The 25,456-nt window shown below is 52.8% G+C and overlaps 9 protein-coding genes across 9 annotated transcripts; 4 read left to right on the top strand and 5 right to left on the bottom strand.

Moving 5' to 3' along the window:
- Positions 1-613: 613 nt before the first annotated feature.
- AB675_1779 (uncharacterized protein) lies at positions 614-2,438 on the top strand (the record flags this gene model as incomplete). Its single annotated transcript, XM_018141695.1, has 4 exons — positions 614-715; positions 782-849; positions 917-1,390; positions 1,466-2,438. 4 exons carry the CDS (start codon positions 614-616, stop codon positions 2,436-2,438), a joined length of 1,617 nt encoding a protein of 538 aa, XP_018002763.1.
- A 907-nt stretch (positions 2,439-3,345) lies between these two features.
- AB675_1778 (Pyridoxamine 5'-phosphate oxidase-like protein) lies at positions 3,346-4,176 on the bottom strand (the record flags this gene model as incomplete). Its single annotated transcript, XM_018141694.1, has 1 exon — positions 3,346-4,176. The coding sequence occupies one exon, from the start codon at positions 4,174-4,176 to the stop codon at positions 3,346-3,348; it is 831 nt and encodes a 276-aa protein (XP_018002930.1).
- A 693-nt stretch (positions 4,177-4,869) lies between these two features.
- AB675_1777 (NipSnap-like protein) lies at positions 4,870-6,016 on the top strand (the record flags this gene model as incomplete). The annotated part of the gene is made up of 2 exons (XM_018141693.1): positions 4,870-5,485; positions 5,532-6,016. The coding sequence occupies 2 exons, from the start codon at positions 4,870-4,872 to the stop codon at positions 6,014-6,016; spliced, it is 1,101 nt and encodes a 366-aa protein (XP_018003018.1).
- A 1,283-nt stretch (positions 6,017-7,299) lies between these two features.
- Positions 7,300-8,169, bottom strand: AB675_1776 (GTP-binding protein RHO3; the record flags this gene model as incomplete). Its single annotated transcript, XM_018141692.1, has 4 exons — positions 7,300-7,415; positions 7,496-7,739; positions 7,802-7,963; positions 8,059-8,169. 4 exons carry the CDS (start codon positions 8,167-8,169, stop codon positions 7,300-7,302), a joined length of 633 nt encoding a protein of 210 aa, XP_018002863.1.
- A 1,042-nt stretch (positions 8,170-9,211) lies between these two features.
- On the bottom strand, positions 9,212-11,577 carry AB675_1775 (uncharacterized protein; the record flags this gene model as incomplete). Its single annotated transcript, XM_018141691.1, has 2 exons — positions 9,212-10,222; positions 10,273-11,577. 2 exons carry the CDS (start codon positions 11,575-11,577, stop codon positions 9,212-9,214), a joined length of 2,316 nt encoding a protein of 771 aa, XP_018002776.1.
- Positions 11,578-12,599: 1,022 nt separating this feature from the next.
- On the top strand, positions 12,600-13,704 carry AB675_1774 (Endochitinase 3; the record flags this gene model as incomplete). Its single annotated transcript, XM_018141690.1, has 2 exons — positions 12,600-13,170; positions 13,229-13,704. 2 exons carry the CDS (start codon positions 12,600-12,602, stop codon positions 13,702-13,704), a joined length of 1,047 nt encoding a protein of 348 aa, XP_018002927.1.
- Positions 13,705-13,958: 254 nt separating this feature from the next.
- AB675_1773 (Chitin synthase 6) lies at positions 13,959-16,269 on the bottom strand (the record flags this gene model as incomplete). Its single annotated transcript, XM_018141689.1, has 4 exons — positions 13,959-14,166; positions 14,214-14,595; positions 15,185-15,604; positions 15,651-16,269. The coding sequence occupies 4 exons, from the start codon at positions 16,267-16,269 to the stop codon at positions 13,959-13,961; spliced, it is 1,629 nt and encodes a 542-aa protein (XP_018002687.1).
- Positions 16,270-19,060: 2,791 nt separating this feature from the next.
- On the top strand, positions 19,061-20,447 carry AB675_1772 (UDP-N-acetyl-D-glucosamine 6-dehydrogenase; the record flags this gene model as incomplete). The annotated part of the gene is made up of 2 exons (XM_018141688.1): positions 19,061-19,501; positions 19,557-20,447. The coding sequence occupies 2 exons, from the start codon at positions 19,061-19,063 to the stop codon at positions 20,445-20,447; spliced, it is 1,332 nt and encodes a 443-aa protein (XP_018002656.1).
- Positions 20,448-22,755: 2,308 nt separating this feature from the next.
- On the bottom strand, positions 22,756-23,770 carry AB675_1771 (uncharacterized protein; the record flags this gene model as incomplete). Its single annotated transcript, XM_018141687.1, has 4 exons — positions 22,756-22,949; positions 23,008-23,140; positions 23,200-23,545; positions 23,622-23,770. 4 exons carry the CDS (start codon positions 23,768-23,770, stop codon positions 22,756-22,758), a joined length of 822 nt encoding a protein of 273 aa, XP_018002619.1.
- Between the last annotated feature and the right edge of the window lie 1,686 nt (positions 23,771-25,456).

The following is a 25,456-nucleotide window of genomic DNA, read 5'->3' as shown; positions in this document are numbered from 1 at the left end:
CATTGAGATTCGAGCTTCTAGGTTCGTCCAGACTACCTAGATAGCTTCAATCGCAAAATGTACCTCGTCGCTGCGGCGCGCGACGGGCTACAAAACACATCGCAGACCGACACAGCTGCTAGTGTGCCTCGGAGGGATCCCTGATGAATAAGAACATCTTTCGAGATCGTCCATCGCTTCTCGTCCGGTGTACTTCGGGTACACTGAGACTCTTGTGGCCTAGGCAATTTAGTATAGCTTGCTTCTGTGCCCTGACCGGTGAGGGCGTAGGGTGCGATTCGACGGAACTGTCCTCGGCCAGCTTCGCGGCCTGCTGGCGCCATGCAGTACCCCAATGGTCGCAAGAGCATGCCTCTTTCACTGGCGGAACCGAAAGAGAGGTTGAAGTAGGGCTTGAGCTAATGCTGGCTCCATCGCGAGCTGGCAAGAGCCGTCGCGGTGCCACTTGCCTTCCCGACCAATGTCCTTTCCCAGGCGTCAATTTAGCGTTCCAGCCCAGGCTTAGGGCCGGCCTCGGATGTCAAAGACTTTCGACCACGAGCCGCTTGACCCCTCCGCCCCTCCATCATACCCTGCTCGATAAGGTCTCGAATCAATAAGTTGAATCATCAACATGGGGCAGCTGCACGCCCAGGGGAGCCTCGTGTCGAGCCTGATCGGCTCAGTGATGGCAATCCGCATAGCGAGACATCTTCTCGCGTTACTTGCCGGTATCGTAGCAGTATCGACATCGTCAGCAAGAAAGCCTTTAAGCTGATCACAGCACGCCCCCTCTCTGCAGTCGTGGAATGCCATGGACCCCATCGGCACACCGCTCGCCGTTCTCGGAGGTCTCGCATGGTGCTACAGGTGAGTTATAAACCATGTCGCTTGGTACAAGGTCAGCCTGATCATGCGAAATCCTGACGATCAACAGCTTCGGCTGTGAACTCGTCAAAAGATGGCACGTCTTCCAGGAGGCCGACTTCAGGATCCAGGAACATGCCCTCCAGCTCAATGATCACTGCATACGGCTGGATGAGCAGACAAAGGTCTTAGGACTAGTATGGACTCGGCTCGATGGACGACATCAGATGCATTTCCACGACCTCACTCAGGCTCTTCAGAACAATCTACGCTTAGCATCCGACAGCCTGACGGGCGCAGATCAACGCAAGCCACGCCGACTCCAACGTCTCAGGCGGAAAGCGAGTTTTGAGGCAATGCGCTACACTTTCATCTACGAATCCGTTGAGGAGGCTATCAGGAAGCTAGAAAGTTGGCACGCTCGGTTCGACTCATCCTTTTTCCTCCTCACTCGCATGGATTTCAGCATCGACTCACACATCGGAGAACAGCAAAATGCCCCAGGTCAGCCAGCTCAGACTCTTCGGCGGCTACAAAGTGCTGTGTAAGGAACTGGGGTCACTGCCTCAGACCTGCCAGGAAAATGGCTACCCTTTACTCCCGGCTACCACCCCAACAGCGGTACCATCCCTAACTCATCAGTCTCCCTCGCCCTCTATGGGTCCCAACAGGTCCTTGTCGATACCCTCATTCCTGACTCTCAAGCCGAGCTCGACCGCACAAGCAAGTCCATATACGACCTAAGTGAGATCCTCAAGCAATCCGAGCCCACCTGCTTCAACGTCCTCAACTGCATGGGCATCCTCTATCAACCGCCTTCCTCCGCCACCGCTTTTCAGCCGTCCTTCAATCTCCTCTTCAGCATCCCCAGCACCCTCCAGAAACCCACATCTTTGCGCGCCTTCCTCCGCCGCACCAAAGACTCGGATGTGCCACTCGACGATCGCGTCGCCCTTGCCAAGGGACTAGCTAAGGGCATGATGTTCGTCCATTCGGCCAAATTCGTCCACAAGAACATCCGCCCAGAAACCATCATCCTCTTCAGCGACACCAAGACCGGTGCTCGCGCTCTCGACAAGCCCTTCCTCATGGGCTTCGAGCAGTTTCGCCCGGCTGACGGCTGGACGCAGCGCAAAGGCGACACCAATCTGGAAAAGCATATCTACCGACATCCCTCGCGGCAGGGCCTCTATCCGGAAACGGACTACAACATGCAGCACGATATCTACAGCCTCGGCGTGGTCCTGCTCGAGATCGGCCTCTGGACGTCGGTTGTCGACTACCCTAGCAGCAAAGACGGGAAAGCACAGCCGCCGCCACCGAAGTTGCTTCCTTTTGTGGGGACGAAGGAGATCCTAGCGGACACCAATGAACGGCGGCGGGCGCTGGCGCTGAAGAAGCGCATGACAGAGGCTGCGGGATATCTGCCGAGTAGGATGGGGAGGATCTATACGGACGTGGTGCTCACGTGTTTGAATTGTCTTGATGCGGGCGACGAGAATTTATTTGGGCAGGAGAGCGAGTTTGACGACAAAGAGGGAATTGCTGTGGCAGTGCGATTTGCGGAGATGGTGAGTCCTTATGTTACCTGAACATCATGGATGGCAAGCTTGTATGAGGGGCGAAATGCTGACATGGGTCGTGACTGCAGATTCAGGAATGGCTGCATTCGATAACACTATGATGGCCTGAAGGACTCCCAGCAAACGAATCTAGTGCGTCATGTGCTCGCTACAAGAGCGCAACCCTCGTCTGATAGGACCCGCGATTAGAGCAGAGGCTTGATCAGATCCGACCGACGTCAGCGTCAACCTTTGCCCCTGAGTGATCAGGTTGGGTTGTAGGAACGTTACATAGAGCCGCGAGCACAGGCCCAATCCAACCAACGGCCGTGCTGTCCGCGGACAACGACGAGACGGATATACTCGCAACGCTACTACACCCCAGAGCAAGTTTAGAGAGACAGCAGCGGTCTCAATATCTGCTGCAGATGTTCGGAAGGCTCCGCGGCAATCGACTAACAAGGCGCCTGTACAATCTGCGTGGTGCTCCAGCTCCGACACCACTGGAGGGCGGCAAAAAGGGTGACGCGGTATACACCCTACTACTCAGATCACGCCATCTTTTGCCTCGCCGCGAGACAGATCAGGTGGAGGGAGAGAGAACAGGAAGGGCCAGAGTCGATCCCAAGCTCACGTCGACCCAAGTTACCGTCTTCAATAGCAGCTTCTGGGCGGCCACCAACGTACCCTCTGCAGATCCCAGCATACCAGCAGAGTGAATTACTGCAACAACAGCATGTGAGGCACGTGAAACTGCGAAGAGTACCACAGTGTCTCTTTGTGTTCGGAATTCATCTTGCCTACCGTTCGATGTGTCTGAGATAGCTCATGCTGTGCGTATCTCGTCACTTCCGTGCATGTATCTCGAGCCCCGATCGCTCTCTCAAATCGGAGTCCCATATCGTACATCTTTCCGGTCCACAACACCTCAAAGTTCTCAGTCCACAATACCATTCGGCAATGGCCTGCCTCTCTGCTCTGGCGACCCTGTCCTTCCGTCTGCTGTTGCAGGCTGATCAACAACAACCTTCCAATCCTTAACTCCACCCTTCCAGTCCGCTATCCTCCCCTCCGTGACCGGCACAACCACCACCCTAACCTCATTCCCCTCGATATAACACCCACCCGCCGCAGCACTATTCATCCGCTGCAACTGCTCCCCTCGATCCTCGTCCGGCGCATTCGGCGTACTCCCAAACAGCCCCGCCTCCTCTCGTGCTTGATCACCAAAGGTATTGTTTGCGAGGTGTGTCTCCTTGCACCATCGCTCCTCCTCACTCCCCGTCTCCAGAAATCTCGCTTCGCCCGCTATCGTCGTGCTGATACTCGACAGCGCACTGGTGTTCATATTAAGCAGCAGGGTGGCGAGACTACTCCTCGTCGCCGCCGCTGGTGGACTGCCCGACCTTGCGCCCGCAGCGGATTGAGTGGCGGTGGGCGGACGGTGAGACACCCAGTCGTGGACCAAGAGGGAGACTTTGGGATTGTGTAGCAGGTTCTCGGTTTTGAGGGAGCGAGCGTTGGTTGTCATTATAATGGCTGGGTAGGACTCGTTGCGGTATTGGGGGAGGAAGGTGTAGTTCATGAGTGAGACGTGGGGTGTTGGGACGGAGGTGGTGCCGGGCGCGGCGGAGATGGTGGCGAGGTGGAGGAAGCGGGCGTTTTGGAGGCATTGGCGGACTTCGGGAGGGAGTGTGGAGGAGGTGGTTGGGTGGGTTGAGGTTAGAGAGGGTTCGTAGTTGAGTGGTGGGTGATGGGTGTCTGTCATGGTGATGGTTGATGTGGTGGTGGTTGAGAGGGAAGGCGAGGTGTGGTCGAGGGTGGGGTGAGCAGCGGGAGACAGTACTAAGTCTTTAGTCGAGAAGGTTGTCTTAGTGGCTACAGTGGTACGATGTGCCTTGCTTTATATTATTGATTAGCACTTTCCCCCGCTGGTTGTTGGTGACACTTCGATAGCACTCGCCTGATTCATCACATGCATGCAGTGACTTGCCGTCTGGTTGAAGTTCGGGAGGACTTTTTTCCAGTTCCATATCCCCCCGCAGTTGCCTAGAGCGTCTAGCCTAATCGGTTTGACGCTAGGCGATCTGACGTTGAAGCTTCCCCCAGACTTCGCCCACTCGTCGGGCTCGTCCATGAACTGCTGCGGGTTGATGACCAGACCACATACTTCAACTTCTAGCTGCCTCAAAGGTCTCTGAGCAGTATTCAAAACTCCTAAGCGTACCTCAAAGCAACCCGCGGACGGTTGACAGAGCGCAACACATCCTCTTTCCCCCTCTACTCACCTGCCGGGAGTGCACTTGCTTCTCTTGTACGTTTTTGCCGAAAGCAGCTGGGGACCTCGTCTCACTCTCTACCTACATCCGCGGGGTCGCGTGTCCAACCTTTACCGCGGTCAGACTACCTCCTGCAGCGTCTGCACAGCGAGTACCGCGACCACCACATACATTCCCTCAAGATGCTTGCCCGAAAGCTACCCCGATCGACCTCTCAACTCTCCTCCCTCACCCGCTCCTTCATCACCACCTCATCATGCCGCGACCACCGAACACCCGCCCTTGGCGACGTCTCACCCGGCGGCGCCGAAGCCTACAACGCCAAGCAGAAGGAGTTTCGAGACAAGCTCGAGGCTGCCAAAAAGCGAAAGGAACAGGCTGATCGTCAGTTGCTCCCTCCTGACACCCAACAAGCAGAATCTCCCGATCCCTCAAGCATACCCGCGGAACAAGCGTCTACAGCGCTAGGCTCACTTTCTATTGCATCCACAGGCGAAGCCCGTCAAGCCGAGACCGAAGCCTCCACCTCCTCCCGAAAGAAGGGGCCCCTCTCAAACCTGATCTACGGCACACCCGAGGGCAGACAAATGGACAAGGAGATGGAGCGCTCCTTTTCGGAAGTCCTCGCCCGCGGTAAGTACGTGCATTCGATTGTCTTCCACCAGGTCAAGCCCGACAAGGTCGATGAGTACGTCGAGTTGGTCGGCAAGTGGTATCCCAAGATGGCCAATATGCAGGAGAATCGTGTCAATTTGGTCGGTAGTTGGAGGACTGAGGTTGGTGATGCTGATACCTTTGGTATGTACCGCCCCTCTACCTTGGGGACCTACTAATATCGACAAAGTCCACATCTGGGAATACCAACGCTATACCGGCTATCACGCCTCCCTCCACTCAATCCAACATCACCCCGAATTCCCCGAATTCGACCACCACCTCAAGAAACTCATCGACACCAAGAAAGTTTCCCTCATGCAGGAATTCTCTTTCTGGCCCACCACTCCTCCCCGCAAGCTGGGCGGCGTCTTCGAGCTTCGCTCCTACACATTACATCCAGGAAATCTGCTCGAATGGGAAACGCACTGGCGTAAGGGGCTAAAGGCAAGAAGACAAGTCATGGAGGGCGTGGGCGCGTGGTTTGTGCAAATCGGAGATCTCAACACTGTGCACCATCTGTGGCAGTTTGCTGATCTGGAGGAGCGGAAGCTGAAGCGGGAGCAAAGTTGGGGTGTCGAGGGCTGGGCAGATACGGTGCACAAGACTGTGCCGTTGATTCAGAGCATGAAGAGTAGTGTGCTGGTGCCCATGCCGTGGAGTCCGGTCGGTTGAGTGTGCGCGTCAGGCATGAACGCGTTGACGGGCGTGTCTGTCAGGAATAGACTTGAGTCGACCAGCTTCGAGGGCTGCGCGAACAGGTAGCGTTTGATGGGTTTCCGGCTGGAAAGTACCTGCGATTGTCGAGGAATCAACGAGGGCTTTTTTCAGGTCAACCCGCAACGAGCGTGGTCTGCCGCTGGTGCTGAGCAGATCGCACGCCATGTTTCTGGGAGCGCATGAGTGGGAGTCGAAAGCGGCCAGGGTGAGTTTTGGAATGGCTCACGTAGCTCAAAGAACAACACCTGGGGGCCTCCAAACATAACCATGATGTCAAATGCGGGCACTGGCAGTTAGCTAAGGTAGTTTGAGACAAATAAGCAACTACGGGCACTTGGTAGAATGATAGATTCAGGTCCAGGAGCAATCAACCATTTCCTCGGACGTTCTATTGACCTTACCCTTAAGCGATGCGGCTCAAAAATGAGGCGAAGCTCGTCGAGGAAGGCAGCATAGAAACGTACATCTGTCGTTGGCTTGAGCATACCTACTTCACAAGACGTTGGTGGTCAAGACCGGACGCCTGGCCATATTGTCTAAAGAGCTCCTTCCCGGAGATGCATCTGGAACTCTCAACAGACCGGATGACACCCACCAAATCACTCGTCTGCCCCGTTTCTTATTGCTCTGCGATTCTGCGCGTCTACACCATCGTTCGCAGAACCGGTGGCGCCTTTCAGAAGTCTGAAGGCTGTCATGATCGAGTGTAATTTGGACGACGAAGCACTCGTGTTTAGGCACAGATTTCAAGTCATCGATGTCCATGTCTTAGGTGTGTACGTACTGTTCTTCCATATCTCATCTCCTTGCCAGCTTCAACCCTACTCAAGCAAGATCACTACCCTGAAAATCTTCTTCAACGCTCCTCAACGTGTCCCTCTCCCGAACAGGGGATGATATCCACGGCAAAACTGGCTCCAGAAATCAACAAAAAATGATGTCGGCATCTCTCTCGTGCAGCCGTGCGGCCAGAGGTGGTAGAGTCACAACTTCCTCTAGTCTGCTAGGCTGTGCTCCAGGCTCTCTCCAAGGAGGTGACAAAAGATCGAAGTTGGCAGGTGCCCCGACCGCAATCCAAAGTACTAATAAGTCGTTTTTTCAGCAGGCACTTTCCAAGCCGTGTTTGATCCAAACTCCAACGCTCAAATGCTTCAAACGCATATATCGGTGCAGTGTATATCAACGCTTGCACCAACACATCAACCACAGAACCCACCAATAGCATCCAGCGATGCTCTTCACATGACCGTGCATTTCGAGTCGTCTGCTCCCTTCGCTGGCTTGGCCTGCAGCGCCACTCGGGCAGCTTCAGTGAACGCTTCGTTGACGCCGCGGTTTCGCATTGCTGAGCACTCTGTCCACTTTGTTAGCAGTCCGCTCGTCCCTCGTGCGTCCAGATTTGCTGTGCGCGGGCGTCGACATATCCAAACTTACCCAAGTATCTCAATGCGCCAATCTGCCTCGCTACCTCCAATCCCTCATTATATTGTATCATAACCTTCGCTCCACCTGCCGGCTGCTGTGGTGGTGCAGCCTCTTCTTCGTCATCGTCCTTCTCTTGCTCTTCGCGCAAATCGCACTTGAGCGCGCACAGCACTATCTTGACGCCCGGGCAGTGCTCGTTGATTTCTTGGAGCCATTTCGAGGAGACATTCTCGAGAGAGCCTCTGTTATCGACCTGTCCCACGCATTAGCTCGAGTGTTCTGGAGGGCTACGCCCGGGCGGCAGGGCAGGCATACCGAGAAACAAAGCATAATAGCCTGCGTGTCATCATAGCTCAGACTCCGCAGGCGATCGAATTCTTCTTGCCCGGCCGTATCCCATAATGAGAGCTCCATGGCGATGTTGTCTACAAAGATGTCGTGGACATAGTTCTCGAAGACGGTGGGTTCGTAGACGGTCTGTTTGCGCGTGTTAGTATGCTGTCGAACGCGCGTGGCTGGGCGCAGTGCGCTGCATGGCCTAGCTGGCGGTATGAGAGATGATTTGGACATACAGGGAAGAAGCCTCGTGTGAAGACGTTCAGTAACGATGTCTTCCCGCAGGCGCCATCGCCTAAGAGGACGAGTTTGCGCTGTACGGTCTTCTTGCCGCCGCAGAGTGGCATTCTTGCGTGTTTCCTGCTGGCGATACTGGCAGCAGACGGCCGGATATGCTGGGTGGTGCTCGCTACGGACAGCCGGATGTGCAGGGACGAGGCACGGGTGTGCTGATCGGTAGGTACTGATGTAGGTGTATTTCGAATAAGTAATGATGTCTAGACAGATAGGTATTGTCGAGGATATAATCGAGGTATCCAAGCACTCAACGACGTAGGAGGAGGTACTATCGCGCGGCGGAGTAATGATGATGTCTTCAGGAATGATAAGTAGTAGGAATAGACACTTCGGGAGGAGCAACGTGGACAGCGGCTGAAAGGTAAGGTAGTGAATGGCAATGTACTCGACTCAAGTGGGAAGAGGAAGTGGAACAAGAGCCAATTGCATGTGCGATAACGAGGGAAAGAGGAGCTCTCAACGACATCCTTGCCCATCTTGATCCGAGCCGATGCCCAGAAGCAAGGATTCATCACCTGCAGCTTTTCCCGGGGAAGAAGAAGGCCGCCCAATTCAGGGTTCTAGGCGCCCCCATTCGGCCCTCAGCTGCGCCTCAACGAGCCCCAACGGTCCAGCTGAGCGTTGGGTTGCGTTATGAGGCTTATCTTCACACCACCAGTGCTTCGGTCTTTGCATATCGTGTCGTAGCGAGGAATGGCCTTCTCTCTGGTCGAAGCCGGCTCTGACTCGTCACTATATCCACACTGTTTGGGCGCGGCTCGGTTGCGAACTCGTCTGCATCATCGAAATTGTCAAGCAAACAACCTCGCACTTCGAACACGAGCTGTGGCGCGGGAGGGCGAGTAGGACTTGGCTTATTGTATCAGGATGACTAGCAACGTGTTCCGCTGTGCTGCGCCAGGCATTTTCAATGTCGCCTACCTAGGTAAGGAGCTGTAGCAGATCATGCAATGGATTCTGGACGATGCGCTCCGATTCTCTACCTACCGACGACGTCAGGACATTCATAGGCACTCAACGAATTGTCTCGCTCTTGACCAAGTATAACTGGTCGTTACATCCTAGCTTAGTGAACGCTGATGGTCCTTAGCCTTATCCTGCCTTGTCCAAAGTTTCCACGATCTCGTCCATCTGCGTCCCCTGCGAGACTACAGGACGTCTTCTCATGGCATCTTCAAAGCAGTCGACCTCCCAGAGTCCGATCTCGCCATTCTCCTTGCTTTCTGTTCTGACCAAGACTGGCTTTATGTGGCCCCTCCACAATTCCACTCCGCCGACGTAACCTTCCTTTCCCGCTGCCCGATTACTCTCCATCGACTCCTTTTCTCCCTCATTGCTGTATCGTTCGATAACCTTCCTCACACCATGCAATTCGCTCTTCAACCAGGCAGGAAAGAGGCAAAGGTGCTTCGTTTGCTTGTCTTCTATTCCATCAAGCACGAGAAAAAAAGACAACCCATTCTTGGTCTGATAATATTTGCTCATCAACTTCTCTTCCTCAGCCGAACCCGTTGCTGGCAGTGGACCATCTCGACCGCTCAAAGCGTTTGCAACATCCGGAACGTCCCACAGCCACGGTGGTGGAATAATGGCTTTGATCTCGTTCCACTCTTTGCTTCGGAGATTGTGTTGTGCCACTGGTTTTGGTTTCGTATAGACGTAGCTCGATACTAGGTTGTCTGTCGTATGCCATTGCATCAGAGACTTCGAGCCATCCAGACCGGTCAGGAAGAATGTTAGCGAATGACGTTCTTCCAACTCAATCCACGCACGGGAAGAGGCCGGAAAAATTGTTGATAGGAGCTGGATGAAGCTGATTTTGGTTGGCGAAGGAGATGAACTTGCATTGTACGGCTGAGGGCGGTGTACACTAGACTTGATGGCCTTTTCTGCGAGTGAAGCGAAAATACTGATGTCCTCGACATTGTGGTTCGATTTGCTGATGGCGACCTCCGATTGCCACAGATAGACATGACCAGGGATGTCACTAGGAGTCAGGAAGCGCCGACGCATGTCGTCCTTGGTCAGGCCGAGTTGTCGGAACAGTCTCTCCGCTGCTACGATGGCGCCAATTTTGGGGTTGGAGCTTGGACGCATGTAGCTCTCGGCTTCGTGAGTTCGTATCATTCGTGACGGATTGAGTCGTGAGGGACGCCAGCTTTCAAACGGCGCAGCAACACTCCCAGAGGCCCGGAACGAAGCTGACTGAGACAGCCGGTAAAAGCCGCCGTAGCATGATGAAAAATCAGATTGTGTCGGCGGACACTGTAGTGACGGGGCAGCTTGACTGACATGATGGTAACGAGATGAGTGATTGCAGCGATATGGTTGTCGGCGTTGTAAAGCTCGTGCCGCGTAAGCAGATCTCGGGCCTGTTCAGCAGTGCTCAGGTCAAAGTCGTTGAGTAGTCGCTCCAGCATCTGCGCAGACTGAATGGCATTCACAAGCGCGAACGCAGCAGGGTGTTCCTTCACATGAAACCTAGGTGGAATGTTGAGGTAGAAATGGCTGTGGCCCCCTTTTTCTCGATGGCCGAGGTCATAGGTGCAAGGTAGGTCACGAAGTGGCTTGTACTGATCGACGACCTTGGCTGTTTCGGTCTGATTGCGTAGAGCCAGAATGGCAGGTCGGAACGTTCCCGTGGCGTCCCAGAGGTCTCGAGAGCCTTTGTCGTTCCATAGAACATCGTGCCAGAGGATAGAGATCAAAGTGCCATCTTCGTTGACTAGTGCAAGGCCACCATAACGATCGATGAAACGGCGGCATGCCGTGCAGTTGTATTGAGCTTGTCTGTCAGTAGGAAGATTGTGAAGGAATACATCGAAGAGACTTGAGGCTTCTGATTTAGTGGTGAAGATGGCAGACCTGGCTTTGCTGAGCCGGTACTGCGCAGCTTCATTGACTGCATCGTAGATAGTCTTCGGTGGTGGAGGAGATTCGTCATCGTTCTGGTCTGCTGGGGGTCGTTCCTCGCTCTGAAGCTGCGCTTGGTCCGTAAGCTCGGTTCGCGTGCCGTTGGCATGATTTTGAAGCGTGATGGACGATGCTGATGTCGCCGCATCGGATGGTGTAGACGGACTGGTTGCTTGTCCTTCAGCTTGAGCCTCAGCAAGATCTCCGCTCGCATCGACCTGATCTGCTTTCGTGTCGTCCATAGCGACTGTGGCAGACACAACCTCCGTCGCTACATTGCTGGCAGTTACATTTTCGTCGTCAACCTTAGCAGCTTTGTCGAGTGCTGGTCTCTTGGCGGCAGGGTAGTTAGACGGGTCTGAAGGCGATGAATGTTCCTCCAGAGGCCGCTTAGGAGGCTTGACGATCTGGTTCCCGTGTTTCGCAAGGTCTGTAGTGTCATCGGTAGTGGTCATCTCTTGTGTATTGGTTGGAGATCTGGTCGTATTGTGTGCTGCAGATGGAGGAGAGCCAAGCTCGGTCCATGCGTCTTCTGGCGAGGACATCGTACAGAGATGGTACTCAGGTGCAAAAGGCTCAAGTAATAGAGAAAAAGTTGATATAGGCGGAACAGACACAAAGAAAGGCTTGGATTGTTTACCTTCATTATGTTTCTGTTGCCTTCTGGAGCGTACCTTGGCAGCCCGATGGCGGGTGATACTTACAGCGAGATAGACGCCTCCGGTGAGCATTCAGGTGAGTGAACGAAAAGTGTTGAATACAAGTGCCAGTCGGACACGACGCTGAAAGTCCTTCGTGTCGACTGCTGTAGCAGCCCGCAGGAAATTGCGGAAAATCGACGGCAGGAGCTTCATGCCCCGAGCGCAGCGATGCGGCGACGATGAACAGGTCCGCTCGAACGGCATGCTTTTATCGAGAAACGCGAGCTGTCTCCTTGCTACGCGCAGCCAGCAAGGTAGGTTGGTGAGGCAAGGTAAGAAGGATCAGGGACTGGACGTCAACATCCAGCCAACCACAGTTCGACACCAGGCCAGCCCTCGTGTCTACGGGCAGCCTCTTTTTTTTGTTGCCGCAACAGCGTCTATGGGCAACAAATGTCCCAGGGGTTCCCACCGGAGCAAGCATTTTATGTCATCCGGCGCAGTGTTGCAGGGACCAATGACCACTAAGGAAAGCATGGCATCGACCCAAGTCTTTTTCCCAAAAACTTATGACACATCTCACGCTCACTTATTCTTTTATCGCTATACCCGAGATGTGCATAGCGATGAGGCCAGTAAGACGGTACTCTTCTGAAACATTGTCGAAGTGCAAATCGAAGGATGAAGTCTGCTCCGGGATATCGTCTACACTTGGTGCGATTTGATCAAGCAAGGCCATGAAGGAATGTGACGCTAGTTAGGGGAAATCGGATGCTACGCACAACGCAGCTTGTTTTCGACAGCGTTTTCCTGAGAATGCACTACCGACGAAGCGCAGAACATGCTTGCCTCGAAGGGTGCAATCATTCATTGCGACAGATGACCTCGATCCTGCAGACCGCTTCCGTTAAAGAAGTCCAACTATAATGCGGTCGCAACTCGTGTCCACCGTACTGATATCGACGGCCAGTCTTGCGATCAATACTGATTTTGTTGAGCTTGGCAGCCAAACAAGCGCAAAACAGCTATCTTTGAGGGACGCAACGCCTGAGACATTCGACTCAACGGCATCGAGTAATATCGCTGTATACTTTGGACGAACTAATGCGACTCAGCGAGCAGGTCTTCTACCTCTCTGTCAAGACAGCAACATCAACATCGTTGTGCTAGCCTTCATAACCAAAATCTTTGCGGGTGGTGGGTACCCCGAGATCGCCTTTGACGAGCTTTGCGATGAGCCTACAACTGAAATGAGGACCGAAGGAGCGACAGGACTGGTCTCGTGCCCGGGTTTAGCTAGTGATATTGCAACCTGCCAGAGTCTAGGCACGAAGATCTTGATAGGTATTGGAGGACAGAAAGGCAACGCTACCTTTTCTAGCCCTGCTGAAGCAGAAAAGGGTGCTGGCATGCTTTGGAATGTCTTCGGCGGTGGACTTGATCTCAACGCCACGATGAAACCTTTCGGCAATGTTACAATTGATGGATTCGATGTCGGTTAGTACGCATGTATGCCTATGCAGACCCTCTCCTCTAATCGCACCGCATTTTGCAGACAACGAAACTGGCGATGGAAGCTATTATGAGGACTTTGTTGCCGCACTTCTTGCATTATTCCGACAACAGTCCACGAAAAAGTACTACCTGTCTGCTGCGCCAGGCTGCAACTACCCGTATGTTGGACAACCCTTGTCCATGCTCAGCCTTGTCGATTTCGTTTGGCCACAGTTCTACGGAGCGCCGTCGTGTAATATCGGCAGCAATGGCTTCAATGACTCTTTCGCTGGCTGGACTGGACGACTTGATGGACCGAAGCTTTATCTTGGTGCACCAGCTTTCGCTGCCGCCGTGACAAATGGCGGTTATGAAGATCCTGTGGCATTTACAGAAACAATCCTAGCTGCACGCTCTTTAGGGCGGACGAAATTCGGAGGAGTTATGTTATGGGACGGGCCATACGCACAATTGAATAAGGACTCGGAAGGTAAAGATTACGTGAATGTAACGAAGTCAGCCTTGTTGCAGAGGTAGGTGAAATCCCAAGTCCATGTTCTCAAGAGACATATTAATGACCGATAGGAGCGGCTCCGGCAGGTGCTGGCCACGTTGGGAGACTGTGAGCATAGTAGGCGTGGCTAGTGTTGTCACAATAAGTAACCTCATCTAGAGCCGAGCTCGAAGAAGCCACAATAAGTCAACGCCGATAGTGAAGCCATGAAAGTTTGACAGTGGCAGCCGAATGGACGGTGTATAACATCAACAAACCCCTCGCGACTTGTAGCCGATCATTCAGAATGAGCGGGCTTGCTGTCCGGATCGTCTGTGACTTCTACTTCCCTGGTCTTTCCCCAGCTGAAATCATCCATATGCCAGATTGCATAGACGATGACGACTGGAGTAACAAATTGACCCAGCAATACCACCAACGCAAAGCCCATAAGGTACTGGATCTTGAGCCGAATGGTGTTGCATCCCCAGAATGCCACAAACAACCTGATGAACTATCAGCAGAGAATAGCAAACTATTCTGAAGCACTTACCCGTACGTCAAAGGAATCATAGTAACGATTGCGAAGCAAACGATAAAAGTTGGATCTTCAACATTGATGCAAGCCTTGATGAAGAGGGCCACCGTTTGTGCGATGAAGACTGGCAGAAACCATGTAAGAACGTCAGCGGCTGAACATATACGCTCGAACCAGTTCATTTGGGATTTGGCCACGATAAGCATGTCGTTCGCACAGGTACTGAGAGTCCAGCGCTTCCGCTGTGATAAAAAGACTGACAGGCCATTGGGCGGGTCCGTGTATGCGATGGCGTTAAGGGACATAGTGGTCTGGCTGTGAGGGAAACGAAAGAAGATCAGTACGATGAAGTTGCGATCTTCGCCAGCAAGAGCGCGAATCTGGTGGACCATGTGCGCTGTTCATTCAGTCAGCAAATTAATCCCCAGAGTACATAGCCCTTTACCTTTGGGATCTGGTAGTTGGCCAAAAAGGTCTATCAAAATTGCGTCTCCACAGGTCTCTTCGCACACTTTGATAATCTGACAAGCACCCGGCAAGCACGAAACCTTTCCTGTTCCATGAGCTTGGTGCCATCGTCGTAGTAATTGGGCCCGAATATATTCCGCATTCTGGTAAAGGTTCCATGAATTCCATTGACCCGTTCGAAACCCGACTGTAGGTCATTAGCTTAGCAAATATGGGGGCAATGATCGGTGAAGTACCTTGGATCAAACCAGAGCAGCCAACAAGCTTAGGGTCTTTGACGCACTCTTTATGCATCTCGTATACACACGTGCTATTGAAGGTCGTATCGGCATCGACGCCCACCAGCACTGGAATTGATCGAAGTCACAATTCTCCGAGAACTCTGAGAACCAAGCGAAAAATCCTGCGCCTAACGTCGAGAGAGGTATGTCGTATCGCTGAGAGTATTTGTAGAGCAGCGTACGAACGAGAATCAAACCGTCGCGCTTCCCAAGGTTTCGCTTCTTGACAAGACATACAAAGGGTGTTCCCCTCCAATAGCCAGACGAAACGTAAAGACCGTTGATGGTCCATCCCATGATTCGTATGCCGTTGCAAAAAATCTTCTCTTTCAGGTTTGAGGATGTCGTCAACCAGTATTCGGTCCGTTGTCTTCTCGGCGCCTTTCCCTTTCACCATGCCGTCACACACGATGATGAACATTCTGTTATGATGTTCAATCTTTTCTTGCTTGTCCAGGGACTCCATGGTCGACACAAGCTCATGGTAGGATTCGCTATAGCAAGCAAGAACCATTGCAATCGTAGTCGGCTTCTCGACAGAGGGGGACGCGGTGTTCCCCTTGACGAGCTCCACGAATCGGTCCCAGAGGAACCATCGTACGATATTGAGAACCATACATGAGTTCAGTGCGTTGCCGAGGAGTATGACAGGCGCGACTGATGGTAATTAGCACGGTTGGGGACGAAACGGGTAAGAACTCACAAACCCACCAGTACTTGGGGTATATCCAGCTGATAGCAATGCAGGCGGCGTTCGCCATCACGAACAAGGCAAGAACAACCCATTTAGTCCATCTCAAGCGCTTCTTTCCGATCATGCGCACCAGCTTCTCCTCCTCGACGGAATAGACGGACTTCCTTCGGTTAACGAGAACACAACTAGACTTCCGTCTTGGGAAGGAGGCTTGCTCGAAAACCGTGCCTTCGTACATTTCCTGACTTTCTCGATGGCTCGTGATCGGGTTTGAGGGATCAAATGGATCATTCAGGCCGATCATGTGGTGCCGTGATTCATTGGTTCTCGGCGAGGACGAGAAAGGCTCCGTCGCAGGTGCGGCATCCTGTTTGGTGTCTCTTCCTGAATTCCACACCACGGTCATAGGATCCACTCCCAATGAGTCATGTCGGACTGTCCTGTGAGATGAGGTGTCATCGATAGAGTGTGCACATTGTCCCGCAATAGCAGACGGAAGGACCAGTCGCTTGCCAAAGCGATCTTCGGCTCCATTGTTCTCAGCCCCGATCCCCAGTGTTGTGTTGTGCGAGATGAAAGAGACTGACTTGGATCTCGGTTTCGTAATACACTCATAGCCATCAGTCATTACGTGGCACCGGCCACTTCCACTAGCTGGAGAAGCGGAGCGTACAACAGTATTCTTGTCGTCAACTTCGTCTTGGCGGGAGAAGCGACGACTGAAGTTTCTCACATGCAGTACCTTTCCGTCGCCTCGATGAGTGTCCTGTTTTCGAAGAGAGACAGCGCATGATGGTAACTTGCTGACCGTATCTCCCAAGGAAGATAAATGCGGATCCAGCGATAGGGATCGACGATGGTAACCTGGTCCTGTTTCAAGGTCATGCCAATATGAGTCGTTGATGTGTAAAGCAAGATGCTGTGCAGCAGGCGCTCGCGTCTGTCTTGAGAATGGGTTTCGAAGGGCCGGAATGGGCATGCGTGTGGACGGCGAATTTCCACCATGCACTAGAAAGCTCTCACGATCCCCTTCGGGTAGGATGAGCACATTCTCTGAAGAGGATTCATCGGTCGGTCGTGTTGCCATACGAAGATCTTCGGAGTGGGCGGGAGAATCGTTGACAGCAAGTCTCAAATATGCTGGGCTCATGCCGATGCAGTCCGCTACGTTCGCTTCATTGTTCGCTACCACTGCCGAATGCGAGCTCGGCCTTGACTTCTGCAAGCGCTTCCTAGTAGCGCGAGGTCAGACCAAAACTGCCGAGCGGGGTGTAGGGTCCGGCACGGTACCAGAAGACCGCGGACTTGGCATGTAGGGATGGTACAAACGACTTGATTGATGAAGACGTCTAGCAAGACCGCGTAGCAACGGTCTCTCTGAGGTCGGTAAGGTGAGGCTGATGTGGTGAGGCTGATATGGCACTAAGACACAAACAACGTGTTGTACATCTTCGCGGATCGGAAACCTACCAGCGGCGACTTGCGGCTGGCTCGGGTTGCATATCTGTGACCCGCATTCCTCACGTCGAGCGGAAGTCCGGACTGCCTATTGTCATGGAATATGGAGAATCGTTAGGACGGTCTCGATATTCGGGGACAGACCATCAACCTGCGTAGGTCTTGTGAACAGTGTATGCGAATGGAGAGGACTGAAGCCTCCAGCGTCGGTCGATATCACAACTACTCCCAAGCCAAGCTGCTGTGATCGGGCGATCGGGATGCGGCTGAAGACATGAGGTCGTGTGCACCACTTCGAGTACAGTCTACTACCCAACAAGACGGCACTTCGCTCGCCAAAATGCCTAAATTTCGATGGACCAGTGACCATCGGCATGGTTGTGTAGACTTTGGAAAACACCGCATACGTCCGGCGCTGACGCCTGTCTCTGGTGCAGCAACGACAGGCAGGATTGTGACAACCTAGCCAGGAGCTAGTGGTTCGGGACTGAGTCCCACTGGCATTGACTTTGGTGCAAGGTTCGCATAACGTGCAGCGTTGTAATTTCGGATGGTGTAAATGCTACAATGCGTTTAGCAGAAGTCGGCGGCGTGAAGTCAAGCTGCGGAGCGGGCACGCATTCCCAGACGTCGTCAAATAGGGCAATGTACCTGTCATTCCTCGGACCTGACCTGATGGGTCTCAAGTGCATATCTCCGAACCGAAACTGACTCGCATACGGATATCAATCCCATTCTTAACGGTCGCTAGCCGAAGTCTAATTTGATCACCATAGATCGAGGTGAACCGAGTCGAACTTCAGACACTGAGACGCTACACTCCTGCAAGAGCAATGCACTGACCCCAGATGCCTCTCGACCATGACTTACGTGGGTCCCAAGGTCCCATGGAGAGTCCACAGGTAAACTTGACTAAAGGTTTTCAGCGGCTGTTCTAAAAATTGTGCAGATTTCCAAGTCCGTACGAGCATCTGTGTCGAATGTTAGCAAGTTTATTCCGTACGCCTGAATCAGCATAGCTGAAGTTCGAAGTTGTTCTTGAGTCGAGTGCCCAACGAGTCGAAGAATCGAAAATACATGTCTGATCGCGCGGCGGGAGTCGAGCCACCTCGTCACCAACCCTACTTTATGCACGTGGCTGAAGTATCAGCTTCGGTTTTGAGCCTCACTGACCCGGCTTTATGCACGTGGCTGGAGTGTTAGCTTCCAATTTTGAGCCGCACCAACGGCTTGTGTGGCCGATGCTTCTTCTATCAAGCAGAGCGCTTCAGTGGAGCTGAGGTCTGTGGGAGGCAGCTATGCATTACTTGGTGGAAATACTCATCCGAGATCTGCGATCGATACGACGCTTTAGTGGGCTATGTTGCCTAAGCACTGAAGCACATACAAGCGGATTACTGTTGAGTTCACTCACTCAATAAGGTGAGGCTATATAGTAGCTTTGTTCAGTACTGTATTCGCAGTCTCTATACAACCACCGGCACTACAATCCAAAGAGGTAACATATAGTCTGACTGCTGCGTCGGGCGTATTACACAGAAGCCGGTCTTCAGATCGTCAAAACTCCAGGAGGACGACTTGAATAATGGACGCGAGAGCAAGCTGAGGTGTGTATGGGTTGTTGACACCCTTACGCTCATTGCGATGCACCTTCTTGCGCGTGGTAGGTCCCAGACGGGAATCGTCACGAATCCGCTTGGCTTGTCTTCGCTGCCAGCCCCAACTCCAGTGACAGCGAAGACACAATGGCACTTCTCTCACACTGCTGAGCAATCGGAGATTGCGCACTGTCAGCCCTTCTCATACCCTCATCTTATATAGTTGACCTGTTCCTCCCACGCCGATGCGTCAACACTCTGAGCAAGGCGATCTTCTATGCTTCGAGACTCGTCACGGACCTCATTACTCGAAAGATTCCAGTCGTAGACGCCTCCGACCTCTGCTCGTCTTTCAGTGCAGCAATGTCTACCATTGTGGCCGTCATTGGTGTTGGCTATGTAGGCGAACACCTGGTCACTGAGTTTTCCAAGCATTACCCCGTTATCGCATACGATATCGACCAACAACGTCTTGATCAAGTCGCCAGCAATACAACCGTGCATCGGTTGATGACTAGTCTTGATCAAGTCGCCAGCAATACAACCGTGCATCGGTTGATGACTACACGGAAAGCGGTCGACCTTTGCCTTGCTACACACATCCTCATCTCGGTTCCCACCGATGTCTTCCACGATGGCACAATCAACACGACTACCCTGCGGAAGGCAATCGCTACTGTGCTTGAACATGCCCAGTACGGTGCTACTGTTGTGATCGAAAGCTCAGTCGCTGTCGGTATGACTCGAGATCTTTTTGGTACGTCGTATTTGAGGAAAGGTCTGAAAATCGGCATGTCGCCAGAGGTAAGTTGAAGTTCCGCTCCTTATCTTGACGGCTGGTCGTCTAACTTCCCGCAAGCGCGTTGATCCAGGGAGGACGAACATCGCATACGACTCCATACCCAAGATAATCTCGGGCTTAAACAGTGAATCACTCGCAGCCATTGCGGACCTTTACCGACCAGTTTTCAGCAATATTGTCAGTGTGTCATCAGTGGAGGTAGCTGAAATGACCAAGCTCTATGAGAACTGTCAGCGAATGATTTCCATTGCGTATGTCAACGAGATGGCCGATGCTTGTCTCAGTCATAACATCGACCCAATGGAGGTTTGCGAGGCTGCTAGCACCAAACCTTTCGGCTATCAACCATATACACCAAGCCTCGGCGTCGGCGGGCATTGCATTCCGGTCAATCCCTTCTACCTTCTCTCAAACAGTCAATGGCCGTGCCTCGAGCTTGCCACCAGGAAAATGCGATCTCGCCCAGCGAATATCGGTGATCGCATTATGGCGGATCTGATGCAGCGCATTCCATCTCGACGGCCTCGGATTCTCGTCGTCGGTGTTGGGTTCAAGAAAGGTCAGTCTGTGCTGAGCAACGCCCCGGGAGTCGATCTCATCGTCCACCTCCTCTCCACATACGATGTCTACATCGAGTTTGCGGACCCACTGGTTGCAGAAAGTGCACTTCCGTACGTGCCCAAACTCGAAGATCCGGCAGCGTGGAATACCAGCAACATTGACGAGTCGTTCGATGCCGTAGTTGTTGCGGTGGCACAAGACGGACTTGACCTCACGCTTCTCAAACAGCTTCGAAAGGCAAAAGTCTTCAACTTCTCAGCGGCTCTTTCCTGGCTTCGCCGAGCATGCTTCCTGAGGACACTACACAACGGAGCGGCGCTCCAGACTTGCCTGATCTGTCCAGCGAATTGCCCTCTCCTGTTGCGCTTGAGCCAGTCACGCCAGTAGCAACTATGTTGCCACAAATTTTGGAGAAGGTCGTGGCCGGAGAGACAAAGGGACCAGGCAGTTCATTCCTGGAAATGGAAAAGAACATCATGCAGGTGCTAGTTTCGGAGCGGGAAATCGTTGTCCCATAAGAAAGCACTGTTTTCCTTACTGTAGGCAGGAAGCCGGGCGGAGAACTGGTTGCGACTGGAGAAGCAGACCGAACCAATTAGACGCGAGGATGGCCAGCTGCCAAGAGGCCAGGATTCCTCATGGCAGGAATATTGCCATGTACAATGGGGTACAACCCTCCCATCTACATGCGCACGTAGAGTGTCCGATTGTGCTGCGACCTGATTCAATCCAAAGATAACCGTGCGTCCCGAAGAAGCTGTCTTACGGTCGTTGTAGCGTTTACTGGTCTGGAAGGAAGTCGTGTCCTCGTTCGAATCTTGCCCCCAAGACCGGGTCAGACTGAAGCAACCCAAGTACCCGAAACGATTGATAAAACAACGGCATGTGTTACAGGTGTATTGAGCTTGTCTGTCGGCCGGAAGACTTTGCAGGAACATATCGAAGAGAGGTGGTCCTTCAGTTTTGGCGAAGTACATGATGGGTCGCTCGGGCTTTTTCCTGAGTCGAGATAGCGCTCCTTCGTAGACTGCATCGTAGACCAGCGTCGGCGTCGTCGGAGTGCGGCCGCTATTCTGGCCTTCTAGAGGTCGTCGAAGAGGCTCGACAGTATTGAAGCTGTTATTCGCAAGATCTGTGGTTTGATCGGAACCAGATGCGTTCTGTGCTCCGGCCAAAGACTGAGTCCTGTTGCGCACCGGAAGTGCGACAGAATCAAGGTCCATCCGTTCGGCTTCTTGCGAAGACATAGTTGGAGGCTGCTGATGATCAGATGCAGACTTCCCTGACGATGGTGAACAAGCTGATACATATACATTCAGCGCAAAGAAAGGCAAGAATCTCTTTCTCCCGTAATGTTTCTGTTGACTTCTAGAGCCCAGCTTGCTACTTTAGGTGAATGAGCAAGCATACCCACTCAAATGTCGAACGCAGCTTGAAGAATCGGGGCACATATCACAGACGACACATCTGGGTCGACCATGGCGTCATAAGGCAAGGTCCACGACCCAGTCCCAATGGTATCAGACCAAGAGCCATTCCTCCACAGCGTCAACGACGTTCGAATCGTCAGCGCCCCAGTCGACGCCATAGGTTGATGTCGGCATAGCCTGGAGATCCAGATGGCAGTCCCAATCCTCGCGCGCGGTTGAAGATCCCCAGTCGTCAGCATTCTTTGGGCGACGGCTGTCTGCAAAACTATGGGGGGTCCAACAGCCGTTGCTGGCGTCATCATGTACATCCCGCACACTTGGAACACCTCGATGCGTGGTCAACATATGGACCATGAGGTTGTCCTTCCGATTTGAGTACCCGTAACCGTAGATAGTGCACGAGATACGGTCGGCATTACGATCATGGCGTTCCCCGTAAGGCGAATGCATGTTCCTGCGTGCAACATGTCTCGGCGTAACAGCTGACCTTTCCTGTTGCTCAGATGGGTAATCGCCCTCGGAAGTCGCTTTATCGTGCCCAAGGCTGTGTTGTTCCATGGGCGGATTTATCGGCAGAACGTCGAAACTTGGCACTACCGGACGTGAGTGCCTGCGTAACGCCAGCTTGGAGCCGGCAAGGGCCTCGTTATCAACATGCTCCCGGACGAGCGGCCCATATCTGACATCGCAGCCGCAAGAACAAGTGTACGTATTCTCTAGGCAATCGTAGAGGTCCCTAGACGCACTCTTGACTCGGTCGTATGCATTCCAAGAGAAGAAGGGCTTCCGTTGCCATTGAAGATGCGCTGTATCGAGCAGTTGCCGTTTCATAGAGCGAGGAACTGGCACATTCAATTGAGAGAATACAAGGATAAGATAGTGAGCCAACATTCTGCAAAGCTGCTCCTGCTTGGCATCCCAAAGTGTTTGGCACTGCATGTTGCGGGCAAGTTCGTCATGCTCGTACATAAATAGATCTGAGGAGAGTGGTCGTCTCGTGTACCCTGCGCTTAGTGTGGTTCCCAGAATGAGCAGGCAAAGTATTTGACGCCCGGTCTTCGTTAGCTGGCGAAGGTTGTCGGGCTCCAAGTAGCTCGTGAGCTTGTGCAATATGAAACGCCCAGACAGCATAGCGGTACAAACGAGATCCTGTGTCGATGGCCAATCGCCATTGTCGATCTGGCCCGATCTGTTATGGACCAGCGATGTTGCAAACATCATAGTCTGAAAATGGAATGCTGTTTCCGGTTCAATCGTGCGTGAGATCAGGTTGAGAAAGCCCGGTGCTGACAAGCGCCGACCTTGCTAGTGTTGGAGTGCACAGCTTTGCTCAGCCAGCCTGAGGTATCCTGAACCAGATAGTCAAGGTCCCATTTAATGTCGAAATCCAGGGTGATGTGGTCAAGTTCTGGGTAAACAGCTTCGGCCCGACCACACACACGCTCTACCTCTGACAAGCCTGCACATGTTTCCATCAGCTTTGGGGCCAAGTCCAGGTAAGATGACTATATGCTTACCATCGTCGAAGACGTCAACGTCGAGTAGGGTGATCCTGATACAGTCGGAGAAGGCCATCATTGCACCGTCGTAAGTATGTAGAGCCGTCTCAAGGCATTCGTAGCACAGGTAGTCCGACCCATCATCCCTACACTATCGGCTCAGAGTGTCAGACCTAAGAGATCTCAAACGGGCCTGTTGGATGCACATACCTGGAGACCAAGGATGCGGCATCGCCAACACCGAGGGTGGCTCCGGTCGAGGTACATTGACATCTGTGTCTGCTTATGAGATTCCAGGATCTTTGTACAAGCGCGCATCGTCGACGAGCCATCCGGGGCCGCTGCCGTCTCGTAGGTAGAGGAAGTCGTGCCAGCGAGCTTTTCTTGTAGAGCCTTATTCCGCTTCACATGTCGGCGCAGTTTCTTCAGCGGAACATTCCTTTCCCGAATCCGCACTGGTGTACAGCCCGGAAGGTCCTCGAGGTCGGCCTGCTGGAGAACATGAAGAACATCCTTTTTCTCGAGATTCTTCTCTAAGCCCCATTCGCTGAACTTGCTTTTTTACATCTTCTGACTGCCCGTTCATCAGTGACCATGTATACAAGATGCTCAAGCTAAATGTGTGGACATACGTAGCATGGAACTGATGATGCCTTTTCATGAAGGCTTCCACATCCTTTTGTGTCATGTCCTCTCCAATGTACAGCGAAGTGATTAGATGACGGTGGCCTTCCCAATCAAGAGACGCTGATCCACGTGCAATGGGTTGCGACGACGACATGATGTCTTGACGCTCTCACAGATATTGCGAATAACAAGGGGAACGAGTATCGAGGGGGCAGCCAGAGTATCGAAGCATCGGACTGTGACTAGACACCTAGATATACATAAAGTGAATCAGTAAGAGGTGGCACATATATATACCTCGTGATTGGTCCATTGAGCCGTGTCATGCATGGCCCTTTTGTGGTGGTTTCTTGGAGCTTGGGCCATCAGTGGCTCACGTCTTGCATGCAGCGCCTAGACCCTCCGAAAATCTCAGCTACTGGGAACAATAGTTCCAGGAACACGAGGAGGCTGTGAATAGCCCCTTGGACCTTCCACGTGCTCTTTTCAGCGTAGCTCGTCAGTTGACCCTCCACTGTCTGGTTCGCATCCCCCTCATACGGAGTGCTGAGCGACATATTGATCGGGTACTAGCTACCCACGAACTCATCCTGGACAGGGATCGCAGGCGTAATGGTGCATACCTCGTGTTGTGTACACTGATCGAACCTCGTGGCTGCTGTACAAATAGTGGTAGTCATTGCGAGAGCTTACACAGCTACAACAAAATGTACTGACGTTCCGAGGTACAGCGCCACATTACAATAGTTCCTTGCAGAACACGTAGTCATGAGATCGGGACTGAATAGTCTTTGAAGATCCGTCGATTGTCTCGCATGAACACGCTAGCGAGACTAGATCTGCGCTGCTGCATCGTATGCCACGCAGAGCGTGACGTTGGCTCGTAAGGATACATGTAGAGGCTGTCTCTACGAGGATGAGAAGCGCGGCAAATCCAGTGTGAGGCAGGGACGTTCGCCCCTGTGTGGAACGCCCCGGCCCGACCATCATGAAATGGGCAAAACACGTCACGTGCAAATTTCTATTGACTCGGAACTTGAATTTTTCAGGCCTCACTGGTCGCGACTGTCATGGTCACTTCCTCCTAAGAAACGCAGAGCACACACCAAGTTTTATCGTTTCGCAGCACCTACCACAGGCGCTGTGGTTGCTACCTAGGTTTGAATCTGCGTACGCGGATTCCTCAAAGCCTCGCATCAACGCATCAATTGTGAACCCTCCAGCGTCTATAGATCTCGTCAACAACGAAATATGCTCTTCGCGTCGTCGTTTTCTTCTTCGCGTGCTTGCAGAGACGCTGAATGCGCCACGGCTTTGGAGTCGCCGAGCAGCGTCTACGTCTACGGACTTCTGGGCAGTATCCATCAGGCCGGACCCATCGTCCATGTCATTTCACAGTTACACAGGCACGAGAGTCTGAAGTACTACACAGACGGGTCATGATGTCGACGGAACTCATTCGTGTTCTTGCACAACCTCGGCAGAAGGTGCGGTTGCTTGCGAAAGAATGCGCGTGTCGTATGTGACAAGGCGATGCTTCGTGGCCTCTACGCTTTCACGCTGCTCCCCTGAATAGAATTCCCGTTGTACCCATTTGGTGCGCATTCGCACCGTAGATGGCTCTAAGTGTTGTCAGTGGCCCGAGATATCCTGGACGTCATTAGCTGAACAAGGCGTCATTCAAGAGGGAATGGAAAAATGGGTAAAGTTTCATCGGCGTGGAAGGGAATTTGACGAGTGCTAGTCAGTTGCTAGTCTTGTACTGCTCTGCAATGTGCAGTCTCTCGCAGACTAGCTGTTCTCCGCCGGGCCTAGGGACGCTGGTGTCTGCCGGCGAGAC

Source organism: Cyphellophora attinorum, assembly GCF_001299255.1.
Source record: "Cyphellophora attinorum strain CBS 131958 chromosome Unknown Contig6, whole genome shotgun sequence".
Lineage (NCBI taxonomy): Eukaryota > Fungi > Ascomycota > Eurotiomycetes > Chaetothyriales > Cyphellophoraceae > Cyphellophora > Cyphellophora attinorum.
The sequence above is the reverse complement of the archived record's forward strand: the minus strand, read 5'-3'. Positions and strand labels throughout refer to the sequence as shown.